Source organism: Cyprinodon variegatus, unplaced genomic scaffold, assembly GCF_000732505.1.
Source record: "Cyprinodon variegatus isolate N-32 unplaced genomic scaffold, C_variegatus-1.0 Scaffold1126, whole genome shotgun sequence".
Classification (NCBI taxonomy): domain Eukaryota; kingdom Metazoa; phylum Chordata; class Actinopteri; order Cyprinodontiformes; family Cyprinodontidae; genus Cyprinodon; species Cyprinodon variegatus.
The window spans coordinates 38,665-61,726 of record NW_015151579.1 but is presented as its reverse complement, the minus strand read 5'-3'; the positions used below and the strand labels follow the sequence as shown (position 1 = coordinate 61,726).

The 23,062-nt window shown below is 38.0% G+C and overlaps 1 protein-coding gene across 1 annotated transcript; it reads right to left on the bottom strand.

The window, feature by feature from the left end:
- Positions 1–3,616: 3,616 nt before the first annotated feature.
- On the bottom strand, positions 3,617–11,264 carry LOC107101637 (gap junction beta-3 protein-like). Its single transcript, XM_015400627.1, has 3 exons — positions 11,138–11,264; positions 5,903–6,382; positions 3,617–5,730 (listed from the first exon to the last, which is right to left on the bottom strand). The coding sequence occupies exons 2-3, from the start codon at positions 6,290–6,292 to the stop codon at positions 5,305–5,307; spliced, it is 816 nt and encodes a 271-aa protein (XP_015256113.1). The 5' UTR covers positions 6,293–6,382; positions 11,138–11,264; the 3' UTR covers positions 3,617–5,304.
- Between the last annotated feature and the right edge of the window lie 11,798 nt (positions 11,265–23,062).

Here is a 23,062-nt window from a genome sequence, read left to right as displayed (position 1 = left end):
TAGAAATATATAAGTAAATCTAAACAATGTATTTATAAAAAATCTATCTGCAAAATCTCTAATATTCAACAACAAAAAATACTTAGTTAAGCATATTGTGCAAAACAGCAATAAAAAGATAAAAATCCTATCAGATTTACAGTCCCCCACCCTGCAAATATATTAGAATCTGTCCTTAAATTATAGCCAAACCCATTTACACAGTAACAGATTAAAACCTTTAGATAAATCAAACTTTACTTCCACATATCTGACTCAATAACCATTAAAACAATTAAATGACTTGTATTATATTAAACTGAACTTCCAATTTTCACCACTGTTCGGCGCCAAGTAATCTTTCCTCTGATCACAGCTTGCTTGGTCTCGCAATGAATCCTGGGATATCCAAGAATACCGAGGATACATCAGACCAGTCCTTCAAATCGGGCAAAAAGAAGGACGCATTTTAAGGCCGCATAACGAGGACTCTTGGAATCCGACCAGACACCGCTGCCGCGCTATGACGTAATCGGCCTTCGAATCCGGTCTTCTAAGGATGCGTCCTAGGTTTTCGAACAGAGCATATGTTTCTGGCCTGTCAACTAGTATTTGTTTTCATTCCCCTCCCCCTTCTGCTTTGTGCATTTGGCCCTACTGTGCTGCCACTGCTCAGCCTGATTGCCACTGATTCCTCTCACCTGTTTGCCAGCCTTCTTAAGCAGGCCTCTGTCTAGTTGACAGTGCCAGATTGCCTGAAAGCCTTGGCTAGAAAGTATCCAGCATTTTTTTGTCTGTCTACCTGATCCTGACTGGTTTCTGCCTCCTGATTTTTTGAGCCTGCCTAGCCCGTGTTGGATCTGTTTTTTTGTGCTGCCTGGATCCCTGACCTGTTTCTGTGCCCTGACCTTGTCCCTGGATTCTGTTTTGGATTCTCTGAAAATCTGATCACCTGCCTCTGACCCTGGACCTCCTTTGACCAAGATTGTCTGCCAAGCCTCAGTGAAAATTCACAGTCAAGCAACCAAAGTTTTCTGGAACCAAGACACCCCACTTGGATATTAAGGAAGGTTATTGGCTTAGCAGTCTGAACCTTTAATCATCAATCTCAGCCTCTTACCTGTTCTCTCCCCTCCAGAGGCTCTGGCTCCCCTGATCCTGAATAACCTGCATTATTCCCTCAAATCTTTTAAAAGTTATTTCCTGTTGTGTTCTTGTATTTTCTGGGTCCTCAGTCTGAATCCTAACAGGAAATGTTGCTATTCTTTGAATGCCATTGGGATCTGATTCTCATTTTTTTTAAGACTGGCATTGTGTTATCCACCAGTTTACTGATAGCAGTCTCTGAACCCACTGCATTCAAAGGTTAATATCCTTACCATTTTTAAAATGGATATAACATCGTTGTTACTACAAATAAAGTCAAAGTGGGACAACCTCCTGGATTCCAACAATAAAATTAGGAGTAGAACTGTTAGAATAACAAAACTAATATTTCTTTATAGACCCCCAATTTTTCTTTAAATTGAATGTGTTATCCAGAACTCCTTAAAAGTAATAAGCTTTAATCATGCATTAGCTCAATATTTTGTAACTTCCATCACAGGATGTGTATATCTACAGTCTGTGTGTGTATGTGTATGTGTGTGTGTGTCTGTATATATATATATATATATATATATATATATATATATATATATATATATATTATAGAATGTTGGGTTCCAGTTTGTGGGACCATCTGGTTACTCTGTCTTGGAGGGCTTTCCTACACGTCTCAATTACCCACAACTGCAATGAATCATTCATCACCTCAGGAGTATATGAGCAGCTGACTGTCATCACCTCTTTGCCAGAGTGTTTGCCTGTTTTTGGGTACTCTAGACCCTCAGAACTTTGCTGAGTAATTCTCTGAACTTTTCAAGTTCATTCATGCTCTTGGCCCTCTGGGGTTTTTCGAGTCCTTCCAGCCTTGGAGGAAAACCTCTCGAGATGCCAAGAGTCCCACAACTCCTCTCTTCTGAACTCAGACCTCATCATAGTCTCCTGTTGACAGTCCGCTCCGCTGCTCCTTGAGCTTCCATAAAGTAACCTGTCTGCCTTCAACCAGCCAAGGCCCCTACAACTGGAACCACATACCACCCTCCAATTCTGGCCGCAAGTTCAAGTAATAACAGAGCATTCAGTCATCTACTTTTTCCCACCAACCATGATCTCACCTTTACTCTCTCTCCTTCTGTGCAGTTGCATCTGGATACCTGGCCGCAGCTCCCACCAAGCTGTGTTAACCAGATTCCTGTTTTTTGTTTAACTGAAAATAAACATTCTAACTTTTCCAATCTCAGTGTTTCTGCATGTAGGGAAAAAAACATATTAGACCCATCATGCCAAAGATGGACTTTTCACAGAAATATCGGATGGACCTGAGTGAAGAGAAATGGCAAAAATACGAGTTAATAGTTTATTTTTGTGTTCTAAGTGTTATGGGTCTCTGTTTTCTGTAATTCTTGTTGCTTAACTGGGTTTATACATTTGAATGTTAACCCCCTGTCTCAATGTGTGTGCAAATGTACAAATCTCAAAGACTTCAAGAGAAGGATGGTTGAGCACTTCTGATATTCCCTGGGAAGTGATGGTAAAAATGTGTTTGGACCGCATCTGTTCCCCAATTAGAAATTTACTCTCATACTAATCTTTGTAATCTATCTGTAAAACATTAGTCGGTGTATGTTGAGAAATATTTACAGCCTGCTTTAGAAAACTTACTTCTATAAAGTTGAGAAAATTGTGTTTCTATAATGGAGCTTGGGCGGAAGTTCAACTGAAGAAACGAATTGCTCTCCTACATCCACCTGCAACACAGCCAATCGGCTTTGAACCACACCTCCACGAAAGCCAATCAGCATCCAAAGTTCAAATTAAAAGGCCTTTGATCCACACTGTATGCTCCTGTGCGCAGGCGGTGGATGTGCTCTGACTTCATTCAGATGACTACGTTTCAGCCCACCTCCTCCAACATCGTAGCCAAAGCTTCATCAGAGTGATGGACACTCCACTCCTCTCCACTGTCGCTTCATGCTTGCTCATCATGGACAGGTTCTCTCAACCTGTTATCCAACTGGAATTCCATCTTCCAGGTCCCTGTGTAAGGCTCTAGTATTAGCTCACAAAGTCCTCTGGATCACCCCATAAAGCTCAGCATACCGTCTCGCTAACCAGCAGTCTACAGACTGACCAACTTCATCTATCTCCACTCCACCACCAGTTTCAGGCCTGGGGGGAAATGGCCCTATTCTTTGCTCCTGTTCATGCATATCTATGAAAATTAAGTGCTATTTTTCCGGCCAAGGTCTGAGTGCCAAAGACAAGTAATTGTATCAATAAATTTCTTCTAATTGTCTTTTCTCTTCGTGTAAGTTTTTCAGATTGAACTATAGATAAGCGAAAACTTTAGGAAATTTTTTTCTCTCTCCTTTTCAGACGCAGCTGACTGTCTTGTCTGTCTAATACTTTGAGTCACTCACATAATGTCAAAATGCTGAGGAATTTTCCAGGATTTTCTTCATTCAAATGGAATATATGCTTTTCGCTCAGTTTAAAAATAAACTTTTTGAACAATTTTACTATGTAGGCATTTATTGGTTTCAATGATAAATACAAAGTTTAAAGGCAACATTTTCAACACTTAATCCCATTTTCAATATGTATTTATTGATTCTTTTATGAAAGTAGTATTAAAAGCAGTTTATGAAGTTACATTTGTTCAGTAGAAAAGTTTCATAAAACTGACAAGACGGTTTTGAAAACATTCCAGCTTTAAGCCATTCACCCCACTGTTCAATTCAACAATGTGCTCTATTAATTTCTTTATCTGTTAATCAATAGTGGTTGTTGCTTTTCTCCATGTCAGTAGCATAATTTACTTTGTCTGTGGGTCTTGATTATTTACGCCTCTTACTAGACTTTTAGCTAGGAATATTTCATAGGGTGTATACCTTGGTGTATCACTTCTTTAGTGTTTGTATGGTTTAGGGAGGTCCGGGGGTATCCTACCCCAGAAAATTATGAAATTTAGACTCTCTGAAATGCTATTTCCTGCATTTTGAGGTGGAATGCAGCAAACTTTTTGTCTTTGTCACAACACTATTTTCGTCATGTTTTTGAGAAATGTGAACTTGACTAGAGGTGGAAATTTCATAAGGAAGACATTAGGTCATTTTCAGGTACAATGTTAGGTTTCCTAGGTTAATTCCAATAATCAGAACGTTTAATGCTACCTTCACAGTACAATTTGAGCATCAAAAAAGCACCTGCTGCTTCATTTTTGATGCTTGTACACATTAAGGTTAGACATGACTAAAGGGGATCTTTGATGCTCATGAAGTGCGTCCAGTAAAGTTTGTACAGATACATCTGATGTTTCTGCTGCTCCTTTGTTCGATGGCAGAGTGGCTTTGCTATATTTACTGTGATCAGCTGGTAAAAATTAGTTTTAATATATTTTTATGCAAGAAAGTCTACCTCAAAACATCGTCTGCGTAATCAGTTCATCAAGATTACCATCCTGCCTTAAAATATTATTACTCTGTCTGAGGCTCTCTGATCCTCACATATCAACGGTGCACTGTCACTGGGAATCCCCAGCAGCAGCTACCTCAGGCTATGCCGCCCTACTGTTTGTGGCAGCTGCAAGTAGATGTTATATTTTTCAGGTATATAGTACAAACTGCAACACCAAATAATAAAAAGCGAACATATTTTGATGGCAGGTTTCCACTTTGTAAGTTAATTTAGGCGTTAATAGTTTCAGGGGAGTGATCATAGCCCTCTGCATCAGAAGCGCTGTCCATCTCCCCGCCAGCTCCCAGATAAGCTTCTCTCATTGGTTGATGTGACATGTCGAACAGAAAAAAATATATTTTTCCAACTCCAGCATCTAGTGCTTGTGAAATTTTGAACATTTGAGCAAAGTTTTCAGGGGAAAATTAGGGCGTATCAAAGCTGAACATCTCAAAAAGAGGGCTTACAATTTGTCGTTTTTTAAAATAAAGACATAGTGGCTCCAGAAATAAAGACACTCAAACATAATAGTCTTTTCAAACATGCAAGTCAAAAGTTTTTTTTCACCGTAGACTTCATTGTTTGAATTAGTCCATGTTGAGCTTGTATCAAATATCAGTTTATGTGATAAACTGATAGAGGTGATTTACAAATCCACTTTCAAAGATTGCTTTAAGCAATGGTGTTCCTCTCTATGGAGTTTGTTATAATGGCTTTAAAAGTTTATTTCTTGCTTTTCAGCAGGATTGGATGAATTGGAAATTTTTATACCTTGGAAGACTTTTCTTCCACTGTACTATTGGTGATGTTCTGATTTGAAGCTGTAGGATCCACTCTTTCTTTAGTTCTGGACTTGTAATGCGACCTTGGTCGTGAGAGTGGTTTCATCTCATGAGTCTCTGCAAATAACTTCATTTCTGCCTCCTTCCTCTTCTTCATAAACTTTTTGATACGTTTGAAGATGAGGTAGATCATCTCACAGATACACATTACGATACAGACAGCAGAGGAGACCACCATGAAGAGGGTGAAGATCTTTTTCTCTGTGGGTCGGGATATGTAGCAATCCACTGTATTAGGGCAGGGGAACAGGGAGCACTTGGTCAAGCGTGGCATGTCATAACCCTCGTAGATGTAGTACAGGACGTAGAGGAAGCCAGCATCAAAGCCAGCCTTGAAGATAAGGCTCAGCTGCAAAATGGAATGGATTTATGTCAAAACTGGCAAAGAAAAATCTAAATATAACTGTTCATATGAGTGCATGAAAGGTTTTACATATTTTCCCATTACTTTTAACCACAACTTTAGCTAATTTCAATGCAAAATAAAGAATAACTAATTGTTGAATATCCATTATTCTTACCAGGTATGTCCACCAAAGCCCTCCACGTTTCTTTCCAGGGTGGGCGTACATGTGCTTCCCCTCGTGTAGTTTAGTGTACTTCAAATCCTTCATCTCCCTGTATTTGACATGACCTGTGACCATGAGCGATGGGCATGTGACAAAAATGAGCTGCAGGGCCCAGAGGCGGATGTGTGAAATGGGGAAAAAGTGGTCGTAACAAACATTGACACAGCCTGGCTGGGCAGTGTTGCAGACAAAGTCTTTGTTTTCGTCCCCCCAGACACGCTGAGCCGCCACCACAAACACCATGACCCGGAAGATGAACACCATAGAGAGCCAGACCCGGCCAAAGGCAGTGGAGTATTGGTTAACTCCATAAAGGAGCGCCTGCAGAGCACCCCAGTTCATGATTTCCTACTTATAAGTTGGTGAATGAACAGAACGAGAAGTTGAAGATTGTCAGTAGATGTGTTTGACAAATGTCTCGATGATTTTCACCTAAAAAAAAGGGGAAAGGAAAGTTAATCAAAGAGTAAAGGTAGAGAAAGCTAAGGTTACAAATAAAGACATTTGAATTTTTCCAGAGAGGTTTGAAAAAGACTTTACAAATAATGATGATGATCTGTTAGACCAAGTGAAAGCATCTCAGTAGATTTAATATCTTAACATGGCATGTTTAATCCAAAATATAGTGACTGATTTTTGTTTATCAGGACCATCTCAGTTGTTTACATTGGATCCTGATAATTATCTGGACTTGACATTTTTTCACAAACCTAATTGGATCTGCACCTGTCAGGAACCCAAACACACTCCCAAATGTTCAGTTATTCATACACACAGATGGGTGAACTACTTAGGACAAAGTGATTTGCCTAAGGGCAGATAAACATGTGCAAGAAGATAACTGTGGAACCCATATAATTAATTTCTGATTGAAACACCAATGCCCCTTTTCCATTCAGCTGCTCCCTGTAGTTAAATTTTTTCCCCCAGATTTAGTCATTTGATGTTTCGAGTAGCTGTGTCACAAAAGCAAGAAAAAATATTCATTTAATTTATCCAGAATAACAGTGTTTCATATGCTCAGGTGGAAGGTCAGGAGCACTGTAGAAACAGAATGATAGATTTATGGTGTTAAAATTTCTACTGAAATGAAAATCATTGAGTTTCTCTTTAATTTTGCACCACTCATCCTCCAATCGACTTCAACCTGTTTCCCTCCCTCAAAAAACGATGGCCACAATATAATGCTGGCACAAAAGTTTACTACTGTTACTCTAGTGTGTACTGGGGAATGTATTATTTGCCTCTCACCCGATCAACACTGGAGATAGGCAGAAGCCCCACAACACTGCAGTTATAAGCGGTTACATTCAATTCAATTTAGTTTATTTATATAGCACCAATTTACAACACACGTCATCCCAAGAGACTTTACAAAGATAAATCAACCAGATCATACAGTCAGATTAGTTCAAAGTTTTCTATCTAAGGAAAACCGGTTGATTACCTCAACTCTCGTTTTGAGAGAGAAGATGAATAGATGGAGACAATGTCAACCTTTTGCCCCCTATGATTCTAAAACTAACACTTCAGATTTTTGTCTCTCCTTACCACACCACCTTCTCCCTAATACAAGATGCCTCCATTAAATGGGAATTCAAGAGATTTTCTTTCAATAACGGCTTTCTTCTCACGTCTATCAATTAACACCAATTTTGTAAATTGTTCAACTAATAGCTGTCATGTTAACAGATTGAGCTGTGGATTTCTCCATTGTTACTATATCCCCCCTGGCTGCTTCTGTACACAGTTCCATCAATTTTGATAACCTTAAATTTGATAAAAGACTTCAGCGATAGTATCAATGTGTTACTTTATTGTATCTCTTATAATATATCCGTTGTTTGTGCCATTCTTTTTTACATCTCTTTGCAGGTGATGAAGCAGACAGGAGATGTTTAATCATTGTCTCCCTTTTATCTCCTCTTTCCTTCATCTTTTCCCCTTTTTACTGTTTTTCCTTTCCTGTTCTTAGATTGCAGTGTCTATATTATCTGTAATACTCCCTGCATAATCATAATAAAGCCATTTATATTTATACTTCAAGCGGAACACTATGGCGATAGCCGTACTGCTCCACTTGTGAAAGCAAAATCTGTTGGGCTCTTTATTGGCATCAAGACAATTATTCGTATTGCCTCATTACTTAATTTTCAAAAATAGAAAAAAAACCAATCCCAAAATAGTGATTGTATTGTATTGTTAGGTTTGATTGCATATGTATTGAACCATTTCTATTGATAACCCTAAAGTAAAAGGTTTAACTTGTGAAAAAAAGAAGATCACAGTGTTTGAAGCATCTTTACATAGTGTAGGCACTAAGTTGATTTTAAACTAACAAAAAAGCCACTGCTTTTTCCCTGACGTGACGTTAATAGTCCCATACAAAAAAAAGGCCCTGCTTCATGAGCTTCATGTTGATGAGCTGGGTGGAATCCAAACAGCAAGGCAATAGTGTCAGAAATGTATTCCAAGTTTCAAGCATATTTTACATTCAGTCTTAAAGGAGTTTTTTTTAAACTGACTCATTAGACTTAAGTGGGTGACTCATGATCAGAGCCTCCCACTGCAGAAAGGACAAATGAATCCTATTCAGTTTATTAGCTTTAGATGTTTGAACAGTGTTGGAAAAATGTTGCCTAACAGGAAGCTGCAGTCGTCAGTGTGATCCCATGCATCCATCGGAGTCTGACGACTTCGAAGGACAAGGCGCTTTTATTTGTGCATTCATACATGGGAGTGTGATCTGAATTAGAAACAATTTCTTAACAATAAAAAAGCCCCTTAATAATTCAGTTTTTATTTTGGATTGACTGGCGACAGACTTTAAAAATCTATATTTTATTTCATTCCAAAGTAGAAACTTGGTTTTGTTATACAAGTTTAGCTATAAGAAAAGGTTTTTTGCTTTAAAATCGCCAGACTTTCCAATACAAGAAAAAAAAAAAATTGTCCCTCTTTTACATTTACATCTCATTCTGATAAACGCTGGCAGTCTGACAGGGGAGAAAAAAAAAGTTGGATAACAGCTTCACTGCGCACTGTTCCATTTCAGCTCTGTCTCGTCTAATCCCTCGTATTTGAGTTCTAAAAAATGCTTTCTGTCAACGTTTCAGCATCACTTTAGACATATTGAGCTGTCAAATCAGATTCCATTTACTTTCTCATCCAGCATTTCTGACTATTAAATTACACGGCATAAAAAGACTGAACTCTACAAATGCCACCAGGATCAAAACACGGACTATTTAAAGGCAGACACGTATAGTCACCGCTGTTGCTACCCACACTTTACCTTCCTCATAAATGGATGATCCAGACAGGAACATTAATCTCAGTCTGAGCCTTGGACCTGCTCCACTGGGACTTAGAGGCTGTGCAATTTATCCCTCTGAGTGATACTTTTTGGGACGCATCAGGCATGTCATTTTGTGATAGACGGAGTTCATGCCTTACATGCACTTGTTCCTGATGATGCCGAAGCATTGTATAACTAACTTTTTCAGAGGCCAACTTTCAATCTTAAGATTCAGAGTAGTTTTAACCTGCTGATACTTTATGAGTAGTTGCTATGTTGTAAGAAAGAAAATCAAACCAAAATATTAAGGAGTAGATATTTTAAAATATATTCAGCATATTAGGTTAATTAATTAGAAAGTTAGTGTGGCTGGCATTAATAAACAAGCTTTCTGTCTCTTTATGCATAAGGCATCAAAATTCTTACATTAACTGAAATATTTCCAGAATACTTCAGGGTTTGGGGATCAGAGAATTATGTCTGACAAATGCTTTCCCACCAGCGGCCTCAAAATATTTCCAAAGACACTGGAAAAAGACTGGTTGTTTTCTTTTTTCTGGTCTAACAGGTTCCTGTTCTTTTGCTAGAGTTGTCTTGAATATTTGACACAAAGTGACAAATTAAGCTCTAGTTCTTATAGCCTTTATGTTATCTTCTAGAAAGTATTGGTCTCTCTCCACCTTGGTAAACTGTAGATATATATTTTAGTCTTACATCTGTCTTCATTCTTTAAAACCTAACTGAAACAAAAATTGTTTATTATTTATTTTTTGTCTTTTCAATAAAATTTTAAAAAATATCGACTGGACTTGGTTTTCAAGATTTGAAGACGTTTCGCCACCTCTCCAGGAAGCTTTCTCAATTCAAATGACTGGATCCGCAGTGAGTGGATCAGCAGTTTTTGTCTTTTCTGCTTTCTAAAGGAGCTTCAACTCCAAAGATTGTTGTCAAAGTAGCCTGGCAGTGCTTGGCTATGGTACCTTTAGTGTTCAAAATATACTTTCAAGTCTCAGACTTATTCAGGTGATAACAATAACCAGTTTCCACCAGGCATCATATTGGTCCATATCTTATGTATTTATATTCCTCTCAAAAACAGTGAAAAAATATCTCATGCTTTATCTTCTTTGAGAAGGACTGCATTGTTGGACGGCAATTTGTTTTCCTATTTGTTTCCAAATGCAGCGTCGCCTTTCCAGCCTATTGCAGCTGACCTCATCATATCTTTGCTACAGGTTTGTCCTTCTTCTTTGTTGTCACAGAGCACAAACATCACTCCTTCCCATCACTTCGCCATGAATTTGAAACCCGCTTGCTAAACAACAGCAGTTAATATATAACCATGGTGCATCTCTTACAGGAAAAATCCACCGTTAACATTGAATGTAGCATATCAGGTATTCTACGTCATAAGTGAGCACTTCAGCAGGAGTGATGATGGCGGTTAAACTTACTCTCTGGGTAAGGTTTGTTGAATATCCTTCTCTAAACCAAGGAATCAAAACTGGAATGCCATTCTCTATTGAATAGTGTTCAAATTCTCTTTTGTAACTTTCCATTTTAATGTTGAACAAAGATTTTTTTTTTTTTATTTGTCATTTGATTCCTAAATAAAGCACAAACAATTCAATGTCAATTTCCTTAAAGCATATTTCTTTCTCCTTTCAAGGTTTGGAGACTACTTTTACATCTTGGCTTAAAGTAGATGAACCATTTAAAAATAGGTACAGCTTAATTATCTGTGCCTTTTTATGGCCTTTTCTCGTCACTTCTTTGTGTCTTTTGTGTTCAGTCAAACTATGGCAAAGTTCAGCAACCAATTTAAACTCCATCTAATTTCTTAAGAGTCAGATTTCTATGTAAAAGGTAAAAAATATAGAGAGCCGTACCTTGAATAAGGAGTGTGAGATTTTAAAACACAGATATCCAGCCCGGTTGATCAGGAAGAGTTGTGTGTCAACTCTCCTCCCGTAGAAGGGAAATAACTCTTTAATCACCTGGATGTTTTTCACATGCAGACCTGTTAGATCAGTTTAAGATGGGTGGAGCATTTTAGTCAGGAAGGTGTAACCCACTGGTAAATCCACTGTGTAGAGTCTACTGTATAGATGAAAAAAACCATGCAAGTAGTTTGAGGAAGGAAGAGCCAGACAGATCGTGTCACAGAAAAGGAAGCGGGAAAAAAAGAGGTATGCTTCATGGAAAACATACCTTGATTTGTTTTTCACATTTTAACACAAAACAAATGCAAACCTGAATGCATTTTATTGAATTTTATCTGACAAACCACTAAACAAATGTGAATTTGTACAGTTTATTCTTAGTAAGTATTGACAAACTTGTTACGTTTCCATTTGGTTGAAGCAAAGTGATACAAAAGCCAGAAAGTTGAGTTTTTTTTAATTATGCCGTTTCCACCAAGCTTTTCTGAAGCAATACTTAAAAAAAACAAAAAAAATGGAAACACACCTAGAATCCATACTACCCCATACATAGCAAGATTTACTGCGAGAAGCAGCTAAAAATGTTTACTCTTTAGTGGGTGCCAAAGTTTACAACTCAGGTGGGTTAATCTGTCAGTTACATTAGTTGTTGAGGATAACTCGCAGGTGACATTTTGCATGTATTTAACAGGAAACCATCATCCACAAAGCAAGAGATGGCAGCAAAATCAGCCTAGGGGGTTCTTCTCTTGAGCAGGCACAAGGAGCCAGTTCAGACTTTATGAGAATATGGAGCTATATTTACAAAACTCTGGGAAGTAACCTTTGCAGAGGCTGTAAAGGATTCAAGAATAATTTGCAACTGTTCCAACAATTCAAAGATGTTCTCTGAACCTGCTTGATGCCACATTGGTTATCCTTGTTTTTAGCACCTTTACTTTGCAACAAGAAGGTTCTTGATTTGAATCATGGAGCCTAGGCGGAAGATCAACTGAAGAAAATCAATTGCTTTTCATACTTCCACCTGCGTCACAGCCAATCAACTTTAAACCACACCTCCACGAAAGCCAATCGGCATCCAAAGTTAATCTTAAAATGCCTACAATACGCACCTGTCTGCTAATGTGCTCAGGCAGCGGATCCGCTTTGTGATTTCATTCAGATGACACCGTTTCAACCCACCTCCAGCCCCTCCTCAACCATCGTAGCTAAAGCTTCATCAGAGTGTCATTCCTCCAGGACTCTTACTGCGTTTCTTGTCTCATCTTAACCAGTCCGGCAGAAGACGGCCATGTTGAGCCTGGTTCTGCCAAAGGTTTGTTCCCAACAGGGAGTTTTTCCTCTCCACTGTCGCTTCATGCTTGCTCATCATGGACAGGTTCTCCAACCAGTTTTATCCAAACTGGCCTTCCATCTTCCAGGTCCCTGATTAAGGCTTTAGAATCAGCTCACGCAATCTGCTGGATCTCCCCATAGAGCTCAGCATACCATCTCGCTAACCAGCAGTCTACAGACTGACCAACTTCATCTATCTCCATTCCACCACCAGTTTCAGGCCTGGGGGGAACCAGCCCTATTCTTTGCTCCTGTTCATGCATATCTATCAAAATTAAGTGCTATGTTTCCTGCTTAGGTAATTGTATCAATAAATTTCTCCTAATTGTCTTTTCGCTTTGTGTGTGTTTTTCAGATTGCAATTACCTCGGATCTGCTGCTGTTAGTTTGCATGTGTGCCCAATCTGTGCATGGGTTCTTCTATTAATTGGCTGTTTCTTCCCAAAGTCTAAACTATGACTATTAGGTGAATTTGTCTCTCTAAATTCCCCTGTAGTTCTGTGTGTGTTTGCATTGTTGTTTGTCCTGTGTGTCTCTGTATGACCCTGGGATAAGCTGGCAACCTGTCCAGAGGTATAACCTGCATCTCACTCAATTTCTGTGGAAATAGGCAGAAAGCCCTCACGACCTTGAAATTGTAAGCAGGTATAGGGATGCATGGATGGATGCTTTCCGTCTGACCTTATGGTGTTTTTTAGGAAATGGGCTAATATGTGTGTAGATGTGAATGGGTGAAAAACACATAAACCATAAAAATTCCAGCCAAATTACAGAGAAACTGGGCTGAATGCTAATGCATGCCACACTTTTAAGATTGATATAAGAAAACACCCAAAAGGAAAGCATATATAATATATCATTTTTTTAATTAAAATTTTAAATTATTTACTGCTTTTATCAAATAAAAAAAGATATATTGTAAAGTTTGTGTTTTTAAGGCAACAAATTCTGCAAAGTCTGAATTTATAAGAATGATTTTATATAGCAGTGCTTGCACACAAAGCAAAACATCAACACAGCATGCAAAGGCTTGTTCTGGCCTACCCGATGTAGAAATCAGATGAAGGTCGAGATTGCAGTTAAAAATACAGTAAAACACAAATGTCGGAGGATTATTTATCAGTAAATACAAGTTTTATGGGAAATTTTATTAGGCTAATAATGGCAACCTATAATGTAAATTACGACATATTCTGACTGAGTCTCCTACAATGTCACATTCTAGTTCCCTAAAGCAAAGCCTTTTTCTGTTACCTCAGCACCTTGAACCTAATCTGAAAGATTATAATCTTTAGAAGAAAACCAAATAACATGTCACAGAATCCCCTGCATTCCATTTGAAGGAGTGTTCAACTCAGCTGTGTTTTTTTCCCATACAGAGCAGTTGTTTGCTTTGTTTTTCTTTCTAGTTTCCAAGGGACATACTGACACACCCAGTTACAGGTTTTGTCATGAATGCAACATGCAAACTAAACTGAATTACAAAGCCGACAGTGCTTAAAGTTGCACTTTAATGACGATTCTGCAACCTTTCACATGAAAACCAAAACAGATGAGTTAAACTGTGAGGATTTCCCTGAGAATCCCAGTAAGTTTCCGACTAAAGCGCACCAAAAAAGAAAAGAATTTGCTACAGTTTACTTCTAAATTCAGTTAGGGTGTGTCAAAGTAAAGTTACCTGTATGTTCCTTTTAAGCCACAAGACAGGTTAGATCATTCCAGTTTGTCTGTTCAGATAGCTCAAGTCTGCCTATTTAAAACAAATAGGAGAGTGCGCCTAGCTCAAAATAGAATTCTCTGCAGACTGCAAATTCTACAATAAATAAGAAGGTATCTCACAAAGAGCAGACACAGAAAAGAACACGATCAGACAGGAGAAAGATAAATGTCTTTCAACAAAGAATATGTTATTCCCTCTATTGGCCTCTAGAGAATGCTGATGCTCCATCCTTTATTACCTTTCTTTGTAAACCAGACAGGGCAAAAAGAGAAGGATAAAAAAAGGCAAGAGCTGTTAAGCAGACAAAGAACAGAAAACCTCATTTGGACTGTTAATGCTAATAAAACAGTCAGCCTGGCAGGGAGGGAAAGCTACAAAACTGGTAGCCATTAGTTACATAACTGCCTAATATTACATTGGCCAATGAGAGGGAGCCTGTTAAAATGTATGTGTCATGAGATCATTTGTAACAAAGAAATTGGTTTTAAAGATGTGAATTTGTTTGCTTGTTTTGTTTACTTGCTTAAGATGAAGTCTGAGCGTGGTCCTGTGGTGACCTGCTGCCCTACCCTCTATGCTCGTGTTTTGCAATGTGTAGGATGTTGCATATGTTTTTCATCATCTTTGTGAAGGTGTTAATTTCCGTTGCCATGTAATGCTGCTGTAAACTAAGCCCATTTATCTTGTGCATAAGAGTGATTTTGAAAGACCTATTTATTCAGTTTTTCATGCAAGTTTGAGCCAAATAGGTTTATTTTTTTTCCTTAAAGCAAAACAGTTAGAAAAACATGTGGACAAAAATAGCACAGGGATCATAACTTGAAATAGTTTGCAGTAATGAGTGTTTCGAGTCATTTTTGAAGGTTTTATGGACAATTACAATTAAACATATGACAAGAAAAACAAATCCATTAAATCCATTAAAGCTTCAAATCAGTTGTTGTTCTTGTTTAAATGCTTCAAATCAGTTGTTGTTCTTGTTTAAATGCTTCAAATCAGTTGTTGTTCTTGTTTAAATGTATATATATATATATATATATATATATATATATATATATATATATATATATATATATATATATATATATACATATATATATCTATATTTTAATGCAATTTAATGGTTTTCTTATGTGATAGGTCAACACAAACTAGTGCACAATTGTAAAGGTAAAGTTCAGGGACATAAACAAATGCAAAACTTAAATACAACTAAACTATTGTAATTTTGGAGGAGCTGCAGAGTTTGTTCAATGCAGAACTGGTTTTTCATTAAAAAAAATAAAAAAATTAAAAAAATTGATAAATGAAAGGCATTTGTAAGAAGGTGCCCTGGACAGAAGAGATCAAAACCAAACTTTTTGAACTAATACTAGAAATTAGCCCGGACACACCACCCCCTAAAAGAAACATGGTTTTGCTGTTGTGGGAATACTTTCCTCTGGCAGGGACAGAGAGCCTAGTTAAGGTTGATGGTAGGAGGTAATGAACTACAAATGGGGCAGTCTGGGGTAAAAGCCTGTAAGTGGCTGCAGGAGACTTGGAAGTAAGTTAGAGGGTCACCTTATGTTGGAAAAATGGCCTAAAATATTCAGCTAGAAGATAGAATGACTTAGAACAGAGGGTTTTCATTGCTGAAATGACAAAATCAGCTCCAGATCAGAAGCAACAGAGAGTCCAGGGTTCGTATCACCATATTTCAATGTAACTGGTCATTAGGATAAAAAAGTTACCATTACAATGAAAATCAGGATGATTTGCTAACTTTTTATGAGCGTGACAGCACTTTGACTTACATCTGGGCATCCTACAAACTTTTAGAATCACACCAGAGCTCTGCCAATACCTGATCTTTAATGAGTGTGATAGCTATGAAAAAAAATGTTTTTAAACACATTTACCCGTGCTTGCAGACATGAGAGAAGTGCAAGAATAACGTGAAACCTGTGCAATTAAGACTGTCATTGGCTCAGGTCCCCTAGGCAGGTAAATATAGTACAGCCCTGAAAACAGAGATCAAGCACTAAAAATCCTGTTGAGGATCCTGGATTCTGAGGCAACATTTCTAAACTAATGCTCATGTATTCTACTCTTTTAATCTAACTGAGCTTGTAGCTACTACTTTGAAGGAGGAATTGCCCAATCTTTCAGTGTCAAGATGTGCTACGTAGGTAGAAGCCTAGACTTGAAACTATAAATGCATTAAAAATGGTTCTTCAAAGTATTTGCAGAGGTCTTCCGCTTTGATCTTTCAAATAAAATCGGAATAAAAGACTATGAAGTTCATGCTTGAGTGTGACAAAATGCAAAACAGGTTACCAGGATATAAATGCTTTTGCAAGGCACTGTATAACCCAGACTCTTCTCACATATAAAAGAGACAGAATCAATAAACCCTCTCCTTGTATTCTAATGTGTGGAACGGCAGATTCATTCTTGATTTCTAATAAAGCAAACCCTGCACACACTACTTATTAAAACCTGTTTTTAGATGTGGAATTTCTAAAAATAATTTTGAGGGGGAGTGATTTAATTTTGTGGTAGATAAATGAATCCAGAATATATCTGGAAGAAACATAAAAGTAAAATTTCCCATGCTGTTCACTTCCATGAAGCACAAAGACTAATTTAAGCAACAATAAAATGAGTGAGAGCCTTTTCAAAAGGGCTGGTCCGTAAAGTTCCTAAGGGCACATGAATGAGAGTGATGCAAATGCAACACCCACGAAGCAATGAGAGAATACATCATTGGATGTTTTTCTTTCCCTAAAAGCACATTTTCAGAGAGAGATTTTTTAGAAAGCTTTCTCCAGAGACTGCATTAAAGTGCAAAAAGAGTAGAACTGTGAGAAGTGAACCAAATAAGTGAAATACAGGACTGCCAACTCTTTCTCCTGCACTGCTTGAGGTAAGAACTGTTTAGCTGTGTATTTTGAGGCTGTGGATCACCCTATTGCTTGATGGATGGTTTGCACAATATCTGCTCCTAGACTGATTCACAGATGAATCTTGTTGCAGAAAGATGTTAGTGTTAAGTAGATTGACTGCTTGACCGTGCAGGCCTTCTCAAATTGCAATAACTAATTGGTGGCACAGCACTAATTAAAATGTGTGAAATAAAGCAGAGAAATAACTTAATTATCTTTTGGTAAATGATCCACGAAAACATGTTCCATTCTTAGATTTTGCAAAAGCAAAGAAACAACATCAGTGAAACTTTTGACTAAGAAGTTTAGAAGCTCCTGTTTCTTAAAGTACATTCAAAGCACTATTGTTGATACATTGCTTTTTTTTTTTTTTTTGTATCCGAGTTGGTAGAATAGGAGGATCCTCCTTCAACACTACACTGCATCTAGTTTCTGTCTTTGCAACAATTTTTCCCAGGGACCCAAACCATTATTGTCTCTGTACTGGGTTGGGTCATTCCCTTGACTGATAAAGCTGATGACACTAAACTAAGCCCCCTCTCCTCTCAGTGCGTCTTTTAACAGCTCCGTATCTCTACTGTCACTGAGGATGATGTCATGGTGGAGGAAGGAGGTCAACAAATTATTTATCTTCTTCTGTCAAGCCATAAGACTCACACAAGAATAAAGAGATTATTTTTCAAATGACAAGAAATGTAATGTATATTTTTCCAAAAACAAAGTCTTTATGCAAAATAACAATTTTCAACCAAGGATTTTATTTAGCATATGGATAACGTATAAAAATGTGAAGATGCATTCTCAAAGTCTCACCTTTCTATAGCAGAACTACGTCCAATGGATCATACATTAACTAAAATTAGTTAATATTAGATTGATAATAATTCTATTAAGTATGATGACTCCTTTTCTTTTTTTACTTAGGTCAGGCATGACATACAGTATCATGCAAAAAAAAGGGCTGTCTCAAAGAGGTGGTAATGAACAAAGATGCTCATAAATCCTCCAAAATAATCAGACAAGAGTTTCATACCACCCCTGCTTAAACCTAGCTTGCTAGAGAGGTTTTCAGTGATAACAGAGGGTATGTTGTCTGGGACTTAAATGCTGATAATAGGGTCTCAGATGGCCAAGAGGTTCAGGGTGACATGTCAGACCATCACGAAGAGAACCTCAGTGAGGCTGGTCCTGTTAGCTGTATGGTGGAGCAGGGAACAGCCATTCCCCAGAGAGCTCACACCTGCAGGGGGAGCCATGAGGAACCAGAGGGAAGAGTTGGAGGCATCCCTGGACTCATGGTTTTAGCTCTGAGGGCTTTATTGCTCATTTCCTTCACCCGTCTAGCTTTGCCCTTTTTCTCATCAGATCCACCTCTTCTGGTTTCCTATTTAAGCTCCCTATTTCCCAGCCAACAGAAGACTATTCTTGATTCTTTGGTAAAGAGAGTTTTCTAGCTTACTTAGTGTTCTTATTATCCAATCATTACCCGTTTTTGTCTTTGGACATTTGAGCCTGTGTGCCCTTGTCTTATTAGTTTTGCCTGCCTGTCTCCAGTCTCCTGTCAGCTCTACAGCCTTCAATGTCTGGAACTCCCTGGCAGCACCCACTGCTTCTGGTTAGTCAACCAACTGGAACTATCCCTGTTCTTTGGAAACTGGACTGAACTGTTAAACCTGGTTAGTGAGTTGCGTGTACATAATCATCCTCCATCTGATTATGGCAGTCACTTATTTGTGTTTCTCTCCAACAGAGCTTCAGTCATGTAGCCTTAGCCGCTGTAACCAGGAATCCAAAGCCCCCTCTTGTATTCTAAATAAACGCCTTTAGTATTCCACTGTTTGTCTCACCTGAGTTCTAGGTCCTACGATCTGTTCCGTTCTGTTCATGCTTGTGACAGCTTGTGCAGTTAGCAGCAGCTGAGGTGACGATTAACTCTTACAAGTCCAATTCCATGGTTCCTAGCTGGAAATTGTGGCCTTCCCTTTCAAAGGCTGGAAGGGGAGCTCATGACACAAGTGGAGGAGTTCAAGTATCTCAGGGTTCTGTGAGAGGAACTTGGAGTGGCAGAGAAGGACGGATGCATTAACAGCTGCTGATGTAGTGCAGAAGCTGCACTAGTTTCTGGTGGTGAAGAGCGCTAGGTCAAAAGGTAAAGCTCTCATTTTATGTCTTTACCCTCATCTATGGCAATGAAAACTTGGTCATGACTCTGAATGAGAATCTGGATACAAAAAGCTGAAATTAGCTTCCTCTCTATAGAGATTGGGTTAAGAGTTTAGCCATCAAGAGGAGGCTCAGAGTAGTGCACCTTCACAGCAGAGGTGTCAAGTGACAAAGTGTAAATACTTTACTTCGTGTTACTTTACTTGAGGAGTAATTTTGCCTTCTTATAATTTATTGGAGTTATTATTTTTTGGACAACTTCTTACTGTTACTCCTTATATTTTTTTCAATTATCTCTACTTTCTACTCCTTACATTTTGGAAATAGACATGTTAGTTTTGTTTCATTTAAGCAAATTTTTATTATGGACTGTTCGTATTTAAAAAAACAGTAATCAAAATAATTAGTTTCATCCAAACTATTAATTTCTTTGTGGTTGGGTTCGGTACTGCACCAAATTGTTGTTCACTAAATACCAAAATAAAATTTTATTTAAGATGGTGCAAACTTAAATTTGATACTGTAAACATTAGTAATAAAACTAAGAAAATTAAGTATAAGGAAGTTATCATCCAAAATTGTAGAAAAATATTCCTTTAATAGGGCAGTGCAGTAACCAGTATACAGTTTAAAACACCTGTTCTTAACGTTTCTTCCTCCATTAGTTATACTTTTATACTGTATAACTTCTACAAAAGTGGTTTTAAACGGTAGGTTTTAATCTACTACTTGAGTAATAAACATTAAAACTTTAACACCTCTGGTCCACAGTAAGAGGAGTCAGCTGAGGCTGCTTCAGATGCTGCCCTTCCTAAGTAATCCAGGTCGACACACAGGAAGGAGGCCCAGGATATCGTGACGGGTTCATGTCTCCAGGTCTGCCACGCAATGTCTTTAGTTACTCCCAGAGGACCTGGGTGAGGTTTATGCTGCCCCCGTAACCCAGTCATTGATGTGGGAGATAGCAACAACTACTTTAATAAGAATCTATATAAACTGTAGTTTGATTATTATCAAAACTAGCTTTTGTAAGCTAGTCAAATTTTAATAAACTAGCATTGGTATGAAATAGCATTTACAGTACATGTTCTGCATGTTTGATACAAGCTAAAAATACTATGTTATCCAGGAATCTAGCCAAACAACACATTAAATATTCTTTAAAACTTTAGGATATAATAGCTTATTGATAGATGCTCTATTTGAATTTACATTTTTACTAACAGGCTGTTGATAAACCTTAATCTTAGTCTCCAAATGAATTAAAAAATTTCTGTTTTTGTTTTGTTATATTTTGCCATCTTTTATATCTTTAAAGTATTTTCTCTTTTTAAATGATAGCCTTATCCCTGAAACTCTCATAATATCAAAGTGCTTCTGGCTTTTGTTTCAGAGGTCTAGAAAGACATTATATCATAGGAAAGTAATGTTCTTCCATTATGTTTCAGTGCATATGACACAGTAGGATACCCAATTCGATCACCTGCCATGTAATTTTTATACATACCCATAAATTCCACTGCAGTATAAGAATACTTAATCTCATATTAAGCTGTGCAGAACCTTCACTTAACTCAGGATCCGGTCATCTAGAAAATGAAAGGGAAAGCCAAGGTTCCAGTCGCTGTCTAACTAATTCCCTTTACATCTATCATTACAAGACACCCAGTTCTTAGAAATGCAATTCCACTATGTCACTTGACATTTTGATAAGGAGAAAAAAATTATTATGGCTCACAACATCATGGAAAATTTAAATACCGTGTCATAATTTAGCAGAACATTGCCTTTTTCACAACCGATCTCAGTGAGAAATCATATGCAGGACACACACTTAAAAAACATGCAAATATAGGCTGATGCAGAAATCTCCCCTCATCTTTACAGTATAATATTTCAAAAATACTGTCATACCTTATGAGAGAAAGGAAGAGAGTCACAACAGCCTAAGAAAAAATTTTAGGAACCATGAGCTATGTCACATAGTTTCTCATCTTGCCAAAAATGTTGGAATATGTGAAAACATATTTTAAATAGATTAAAAAACAAAGGAATTGTTCATATTTTGTTAAACATTCCCTACCAATAATGATATTTTTTCAAACACAATTGGTTTAGTATGGTTCCTAATTATATACCTACTTGGGATCTAAATGTTAATATATAATGCTCAAATTAAGAACATATAACAATATTTATCTGTGTGACAGCAAAAACACATTTTTCTTTCTTAACTTTTTAAGAACTGAAAAAGAGTATGAGGTCCTACTCTAGACAAAGAGTCCGGCTGCCCCTAACTGGTCGAATAATTTTCAGCTGAAATAATCATAACAGAAGTTTTACCCTTATGCTAAGATGATGGGCTCTTCATACTTGCCGGGTGTCAGTAAAGCCGGGCGTACACTGTGTGATTTTTTTTCAATCATTGCACATAGCTGCTTCTCACACTGTACGATTAACCGCTGGGTTTAGTTATACAGTGTGAGCTCACAGCTCACAATTTATGTTCGGCCCAACGCTCTGATGCGATCTACCTGCTCACACTGTTCTACTAAAAACCAGGTCGGACTCAGCTCCGTAGTGAGATGGAGCTGCTCTGTAGTTCTCTATCCTGAAACCAAACAAATAGAAGAGGGATAATAAGCTCACTATAGTGAACAGTGCTGCCTTATCAATTTGTGCAATTTTGTGCTAAAAGTCCTAAAAAGAAAAGGCGGCGACGTATTTGAAAAAAAGACATGGCTGAGCAAATGTGGCTACTACGGTCTGCCAATTTTTCACTCTTTGCATCCCTGCCATGCTGCTGTGTTTTCATCAGAGAGGAAGAATAAAAAGAAGAATCCTTCTTTGCGCATGTGCCCTTAGCGATTTGCCCACGACGGTCTGGAGAAAATCAAACATCAAACATATTTGATTTTCTCCCTACCTCACAATTCCTGATCGGGAGGTGGTCGTGAGAGGCTGATCGCCGCTCATAACCTCCTGTACACTACACAAATCACAACGCACGATCAGGCTGAAAGTTGGCCCAATCCATAGATTCTCGCACGACTGGAAAATCGCCCCGAAAATCGCACAGTGTACGCCAGGCTTTAATGCTGCAATCCTACTTCAGTTTTCCGTTCATTCCATTTAACATCACAGCTTTTTTGGCTGATTTTTGATTTGTAGATTCCTTAATATAGAGTATTAACTTCAGGAGGTTTTTTAGGTAAAGATTCTAAATCAGCACTAAAAAAACAATGGACAGCTGCATTGGTGTAAGTTGCATTGGTGGGATGACGATAGGTAATGCTTTGAATGAAAAGAAAATGTGCACCAAAATGTTGCTTTTAGAATAACCACTTTAAGACTTAACATTTGTTTACTATCCCTCAAATAGATCAGTCTACAAGAACATCACAATAGCTCAATCTACTATTTTTAACTATTTAATTTGTATTATGAAGTTTGGACGCAAAATTCTAACTGGAAGACACATCCCAGCATCACTTGCATTTGACAAATTCATCCTGTGCCTCTGCTCCAACCAATCAATGTCAAGTCCTCATTCCACGTACAATCCCATAGAGTTCTGCTTAAAGCTCTCTTTTCACAGACTCTCCTGGGCTTCAGCTGAGCTTCAATCCGCTTCCACCTCATCTCCTCCATCATGCTCTCAAGCTCCTTCTGGCTTCCTGCTCCTCTGGCCTGCACTCCAGCACCAGTGTACAGATCCAGGGTAAG